A 6,995-nucleotide genomic window follows, 5' to 3' on the forward strand; every position below is an offset into this window, starting at 1 on the left:
CTCAAGGGACACCTCAGTGACCTTGTCCCAACTCTAGGGAGGTGTGGTTCCTCCCTTGGGAAGGCATGTAGGAGAACGTTCAGTGGGAATGGTGAGGGCCTTGAAATGGCACCCACTTGATTGGGGGAAATAAAGGGTCAGAGGCCAGATGCCCAGTGAGTGCCAGACCCTTATCTGATCATGGTGGGGATGACGCACCCTGTTTACAGATCAGAAGAGTGATGCCAAGGATGGCAAATGACTTGCCCAAGGTCACACAGCTAATGGGTGGCAGAGTCGTGATTTGAGAGAATCGAAGAATGATCACTCACTGAGTGCTTCATTCGCACTGTGCTGGGCTGACGTCATTATCTCGGTTTTACTGCCAGAGAACGATTGGCTGAAGTTGTGTGGCTTGTGCAAGCCACAGCTGGTTCCAGCCTGAGTCTGTGGGACACCCCTCCACCCCAGGTTTGTGCTCATATCCAGCACACTGTTTACCCTCCCATCTGGGTCCTTCTGCTCCTAAAGCAGGCACGTAGACCACAAGAAGGTTCTAGGGCAGCGTAGGGTTGTCGTTTGGGAGGTTATCGAGCTTCTGCTTGTCGGTTCCTCATTGATGGCCTGTATGGCTCATTCCCCTTTTGGTCTTGCTCTGTCGTTCTGTGGGCAGGTGGTGGTGGCTGTGCTGGCCTGTAGTCTTTCCAGGAGGTGGTAAATAATGTAGTCCGACTGGAACTCAGTTCTAGTTCTACTACTTACTGGCCTTTGGACATGTGAAATACTCTGCAAATGCCCCTTTCCGCATCTGTAAAATGAAGACACCACTGACATCAGAGGGCTGTGAGGAACATTTCTCACAGTCCGTGTGAAACGTGTAGCTGGCATCCCCACCCTGTCTTATGGCATTCCTTCAATTCATTCATTTGTCAAATATGGACTCTGCCTACTGTGTACCAGGTACTAAGTGTTGGGGACACAGCAGTGAGCAGAATAACCCAAGCCCCCCCGGAGATGCTGACATTGTCGTGAGGGTGACAGGTAAATGCTAAGTTGGTGTATGATATAATGTCAGTTCTGTAGTCCTTAGAGAAGAAGGAAGCAGACTAAGGGGACAGAGTAACTGGCAATGCCGTTTAAGGTAAGGGTGACCAGGCAAGCGCTCGCTGTGGAGGTGATATCTGAGCAGAGACCTAAGTGGAGGGAGGGATGGAGCCGTGTGGCCGTAGGGGAAGGGCATTCCTGACAGAGGTAACGGCAGGTGCAAAGGCCCTGGGCAAGGAGCGCTCCTGGTGAGCCCGTGGAAGAGCTGGTGTGGCTGGAGTATAGTGAGCAAGAGAAAGGGGTAGGAGATGGTCAGCCAAGGAACCGGGAGACAAGGGGGGAAGACGTTGGTCGCAGTTCTAAATGTGGCAGGAAGCCTTGGGTGATTTCGAGCAGGGAGTGCCATGAGGACACAGCGGTGGTTCCTGGGCTTTCAGAGTGAGAGCTTAGGTGGCCAGACAGGGTCAACATTCCTGCCCAGAAGGGAGAGGAGGCCGCAAGTATGTATACTAAACAGGATGAGGTTAGGGAAGCTGATTAAGATCTCCTCTGGGCCTAACCGGGAAAAGCCAGAGGAAGCTGGGAGTTGGGATGGAGGGGCAGAAGCTGAAAGACATCTCTAGGTTGCAGAGGAAAAGGGATGGGGTTGGGGTTACTGTGGCCCAGAGAGCTCAGAAGACTTCAGTGCTTTCTCCAGCATGTCCTGAGATCCTCACCTCTCTCTCCCCTTCCACCAAAACCAGGCAGGGAGGGGCACTTCTCCCCCTCCTTTGCAAAGGGTCCCATCCAGACCGGACGGACGCAGCTCTACCTGTCGCAGCTGGCGCGCAGGCTCTCCTTGTCTCTGACTTCTGCCCTGGGGGGCGTGCAACCAGTGCTCCTGGCTGCCCCCCAGCTCCTCCCCACAGCTTCCCTCTTCCCTCCGCAGCTCCTCCCGTCTGCTCGCGGTGGGTGGCTGACTCTTACTCCCGAGGTTACCATGAATCAGCTGCCCACAGACTTCCTTCCAACCCCATGACCACCTTCCTTGTTCCCTCACCCTGCCAAGAGAGTGCTGGAGAAAACAGAACCTTCCACCGCCCCACCCCACCCCTAAAATACACCGTTGCTCACTCTTCGGACCAGATCAAATTTGACTCTGAATGAGATTCTGCTGGCCCTGCAAACGCACAGGGAAGGTGTCTGCCCCCTGCCCTGGCCCTAGCCCAGCGTTCTGAGGCCATCTCCCTGCTTCCCTACTAGCTGAGCATCGAGGACTTCACAGCGTATGGTGGCGTGTTTGGAAACAAGCAGGACAGTGCCTTCTCTAACCTGGAGGTAAGGGTCCTCTCCCAGCTGCAGGCCCTGGAGGCCATCCTGCACCCCCTCTCCCAGCACAGTAAGAACTGTCCCCTCAGGAGCCAGAGATGCTGGCTGAAGGTAGAAAGGCCTTAGTGTCAGGGCCAGGGGTGTGGCGTGTTTTCTTTGTCACCTGGAATGAGAGCCGGTGTGGGTGTGGGCGTGGCTTTCCAGAGAGGTCTGGGAGGCTGGCCCGGGTCCACTGGCCCCTTGCTAACTCATCCTCTCGCCTGCTGCTCTGTCCCCAGAATGCCCTGGACCTGGCCCCCTCCTCTCTGGTGCTTCCTGCCGTCGACTGGTACGCGGTCAGCACTCTGACCACTTACCTGCAGGAGAAGCTCGGGGCCAGCCCCCTGCACGTGGACTTGGCCACCCTCCGGGAGCTGAAGCTCAACGCCAGCCTCCCAGCCCTGCTGCTCATCCGCCTGCCCTACACAGCCAGGTACGGCCCGGCCTCTAGCCTCAGGGCCCAGGCCCCGAACAGTCCTCCCGTTAGCAGCTTGAGGCCCTCCCAGAAGGTGCCTGTGCGGCCAGAAGAGGCGGGAAGGACCTCAGCCTGTCGGGCCTCCTGAGACAAGGCAGACGTGGGCCTTGCTGGCGGGGAGCCGGCCCGCCTAGCGGGGACCGTACACGGAGCAGGTGGCAGGGACTCGAGCCGGACTCCGAAGCTGGGGGAGGAGGGCCGGGGGATTCCAGGCAGGGCTGTGAGGTGAGCAAAGGTACCAGTGGTGGGAGTGGGCCCGCAGCTCGCGTGTGCTAGGTGGCGGGGCTACCAGGCAAGGACGGCGGCCCAGGGCAGCGGAGGCCATTTGGATTTGGGCGTCTCTAATGTTCTGTCTCTTCCCCAGCTCGGGTCTGATGGCACCGAAGGAAGTGCTCACAGGCAATGGTGAGTGGGGTCGGGGCGGTGCACGGTTTCTGTCCTCATCCCACCCTTGGCCGCAAGGAGCTGGCCTGCGCTCCTCAGCCCCTCTGCCCTCCCAGGGTGGCCCGCCTGCTTCTTGGCGGCAACTGGCCAGCTGAGCAGGGCCCCGCCGGTCCCCAGGCCTCGGCCCTCTCTGGCTGGGCCCAGCCTGGCAGAGCTGTTGGATGTCCGGGGGCCTTCCGTGTGCAGCCTGGAGCCAGTTTCCACTCAGGCGGCCTGAATCCTCGGGTTTGGGCTTGAATATACCAGCAACGTTTCAAAAAACAGTTCCAAGGACTGGTCTTCCTTTGGCTGTAAAGGACAGTCATTCCTCCTGGCAAGGTCACTGGACACTTTCCGGGTGTAGAGTTGGAGTTTTCTGTGTCTGTCTGTCTTTCCTCCCTCCAGTGAGTTAGGATGTGGCATTAGGGATTCAGTGATTGGGGCCACGGTGGCCGGGGGGAGGCTGGGGCTGGGGCGATGATGAGAAGCGGCTGCTGGAAACGGCGAACACCAGTGAAGGTTGCTGGGACCCGGCTCTGCGAGGGTCTCGGCGTCCCACCAGAGGACGTGCCGGTTGCCGGCGTACGGGGACCGCACAGGGCAGACATCCGGCACTCCCCAGCTCAACACGGCGATCCCGCTGAGCACCGTCAAGAGAAGCCTCCGAGAGGGTGCATGGAAGGCCCCAGCCTTGCCCCTGCCGTGTGACAGTCGGGCGGGTTCTCACGGGCAGTGGCAAGCGTGGCCGCGAGCGGCTGCCTGTGACTTGCTTCTCTGCCCCCCCCCCCCCGTTGCTCCTCAGATGAGGTCATCGGGCAGGTGCTGAGCGTGCTCAAGTCGGAAGACGTTCCGTACACGGCGGCCCTCACGGCAGTCCGCCCTCCTAGGGTACGTGCCCTTGCCCAGGGCTCCGGGATGTGTGGCCAGGGGCCTGGAGGGGGGCCGGCTTCTCCTCCAGGCAGATGTCGGGGTGGGGGGCGTGGATGAGCCGTGAAGTCCTGCTTCCTCCTTCCAGGCGGCCGCTGCCCATCTCACCCCAACAGCCTTACTGGCTGGCGTATTCGGACAGTAAGTCCAAGTGTTCCTAAGGTGCAGAGACGAGAAACATCACAAAGGCTTAGGGGCCACCAGGGGAAGGCTTCCCAAAGGAAGCTTTGAGTATGAGCGTGACTGGTGGGACTTGAGATGGTGGAGAGAGTGCCCAGCGGGGACCGCAAGGGCAGGCCGCTTGGTTCAGGGCCTGCTGAGAGAACCAGGGCTGTTGAGAGAAGGCTTGTGGGCTCTTTCTGCAGGTGGCCCGCGATGTAGCCTTGGTGGCTGGGGGTCTGGGTCGCCAGCTGCTGCAAAGACAGTCGGCATCGCCTATGATCTTTTCCCCTGTGAGTTACAACGACACTGCCCCCCGGATCCTGTTCTGGGCCCAGAACTTCTCGGTGGCATATAGGGACCACTGGAAGGACCTGACCTCCCTCACCTTTGGGGATGAAGACCGCCTCAACCTGACCGGCTCCTTCTGGAACGAGTCCGTTGCCAGGTAAGGGCGAAGTACATGCCACTGAGGGGGTATGTGTTGGGGGCTGTCCGCCGTGGGGATGCAGGTGGCATTGTGGCGGGGGGGGGGAGGCTGGCGGAGGGCTCCTGAGTGGGCGTTGCTCAGAGCTCTGCCTCCTCACGCCTTCTCGTCCTCGGCCCGACCTCGGTGGTTAATACCTTGGGTCCTGCTACTTCCCCCTTGGGCAGCCTCCGCAATCCCCAGGGGGAGCTGAAGGAGTGGCCATGGGTTCAGGGGAACCAGAGGGAGGAGCTCTCAGCTGGAGGTGGGGAACCTGTGTGCTGGCTGGTTCCTGACTTAGGGTGTGATGGGGCCTCAGTTTTCCTATCTGTCAAGTGGGAGGCACTGCCTCTTCAGGTGGCTGTGAGGACCCCGTACAGCTTAGGTAGAAGGATACCTGAGGAACTTGCTCTAAGATGCTCAAGGCCATCCCAGAACCTGAAAACTCACCTCTTCCTCTGACTCTGCAGGCTTGTGCTGACCTACGAACAGCTCTTTGGTACCACAGTGACATTCAGGTGAGTCCGAGAGGCAGGTGCGGGTGGGCTCATGCGGCTCCGGCCTCTCCAGCTGCCTGACACCTCCACGGCCTCCCCCAGGTTCATTCTGGCTAACCGCTTCTACCCGGTGTCTGCCCGACACTGGTTTACCCTGGAGCGCCTTGAAATCCACAGCAATGGCTCCGTCGCCTACTTCAATGCCTCCCAGGTCACGGGGCCCAGCATCTACTCCTTCCACTGCGAGTACGTCAGCAGTCTGAACAAGAATGGCAATCTCCTTGTGCCCGGCACACAACCCTCTCTCTGGCAGATGACTTTTCAGGACTTCCAGGTAGGAAGGGGGAGGGACCGCGCCTGGAGGTGGGGAGCCCAGGTTGGAGGTAGCCCAGTACTGGGAGGGGCTGGGGGAGCAGAGGCCTGAAGAGTCTCAGTGTGCTTTGGGTTGGGGTTAGGGCTTGGGAATGTCCTGTCGCCTTGGTGCTCCCACGCCCTTACTGGGCCTCCCTGTGTGGGGCCACTCGGTGCTTTCTGTCCTGCAGATCCAGGCCTTCAACGTGACGGGTGAGCAGTTCTCCTACGCCAGTGACTGTGCAGGTTTCTTCTCCCCGGGCATCTGGATGGGGCTGCTCACCTCCCTGTTCATGCTCTTCATCTTCACCTACGGCCTGCACATGATCCTCAGCCTCAAGACCATGGACCGCTTTGACGACCACAAGGGCCCCACCATAGCTCTGACGCAGATCGTGTGACCCTGCGTCTGCGGGGGGGTGAGGGCGTGCTGGTGTCCAGGTCGTCGCATTCCCACCAGAGGCATGCTGGACGGGAGGGCTTCCCCTCTGCCTACGGTAGCATGACTCCTGGCTCCTCTTAGCCTGTCTGGCCCTCTGTTCAACCTGCTGAGGGTCTTCCCTGGGCTGCCCACTCCCCACCTCTATCACCAAGGTGTATGTATTCTGCGTAGACAGTAGGCAAATTTCCCAGGCTTGGTCATTGTGAAGGAAGGGGCCGTGAGTTCTAGGGCCCGTCCTCCTCCCCCTTTCTCCTTATTTATTCTCATTTCTCCACCTTCGCCCCTTGCTGTTTATAAGTGCTTTAGTGTAGCCACTGCTCCCTCCCCAGGCTCTGTGGGGCTCCTTGTAGCAGCCAGGAGCTGGAAGTTCCCTGAGTTTGGGGGGTGTGGAAGTACTATTTAACTGTCTGTCCTGCTTGGCTGGTGTTATTGTTTTTTGGTGATGTTGTGCTAAGGATAAGCAGTGCACTGGGTTTGTTTTTTTTTTTTTGGCTTGAGAAGGAAGGGACCTCCATGGCAGGGGGGCTGGGTGTGATCTCTGGGTGCCTGGCAGGAGCCTGGGGTGCTCGTGGTTTCCTTCCTAATAAAATAAAGACGGGTCGCCATGCTTGGGCCTCTTGTTACTCATTTCTGCGCTGGGCACAAGGGAGGATGCGCTTGGCCGAGGGCTGCCGGAGGAGGCGTGCGAATGTACCCGTAGCCTAGCGCGACCAAGAGGGAGGCGGGAAGGTCTCGCACGGGTCCGTCCTCCGGGCTGCTTTTCCGGCGGCCAGGGGAGGCCGGGAGGGTTGTTAGCAAGCTGCGTCCCTAACCGACTAAAGGAGGGCGGGGGCGGTCAGCGCCCGGGAAGGGGGTGGAGACGGCCGCGACAATGGCCGCCCCTAC

The 6,995-nt window shown here is 59.5% G+C and overlaps 1 protein-coding gene across 1 annotated transcript in view; it reads left to right on the forward strand.

Annotated features, from left to right (window-relative positions):
- The window catches only part of ATP6AP1 (ATPase H+ transporting accessory protein 1), a 7,148-nt gene extending 430 nt beyond the window's left edge, over nucleotides 1-6,718 (forward strand). The window contains exons 2-10 of the mRNA XM_024746197.1: nucleotides 1,767-1,897; nucleotides 2,266-2,340; nucleotides 2,610-2,803; nucleotides 3,210-3,250; nucleotides 4,071-4,156; nucleotides 4,561-4,802; nucleotides 5,291-5,338; nucleotides 5,420-5,651; nucleotides 5,860-6,718. Of these exons, the coding sequence (XP_024601965.1) occupies nucleotides 1,767-1,897; nucleotides 2,266-2,340; nucleotides 2,610-2,803; nucleotides 3,210-3,250; nucleotides 4,071-4,156; nucleotides 4,561-4,802; nucleotides 5,291-5,338; nucleotides 5,420-5,651; nucleotides 5,860-6,069 (1,259 nt within the window). The 3' untranslated portion in view covers nucleotides 6,070-6,718. The remainder of the gene's footprint in view (nucleotides 1-1,766; nucleotides 1,898-2,265; nucleotides 2,341-2,609; nucleotides 2,804-3,209; nucleotides 3,251-4,070; nucleotides 4,157-4,560; nucleotides 4,803-5,290; nucleotides 5,339-5,419; nucleotides 5,652-5,859) is intronic.
- The last annotated feature ends 277 nt before the right edge of the window (nucleotides 6,719-6,995 follow it).

Source organism: Neophocaena asiaeorientalis, unplaced genomic scaffold (genome assembly GCF_003031525.2).
Source record: "Neophocaena asiaeorientalis asiaeorientalis breed wild unplaced genomic scaffold, Neophocaena_asiaeorientalis_V1.1 scaffold2579, whole genome shotgun sequence".
NCBI classification, from domain to species: domain Eukaryota; kingdom Metazoa; phylum Chordata; class Mammalia; order Artiodactyla; family Phocoenidae; genus Neophocaena; species Neophocaena asiaeorientalis.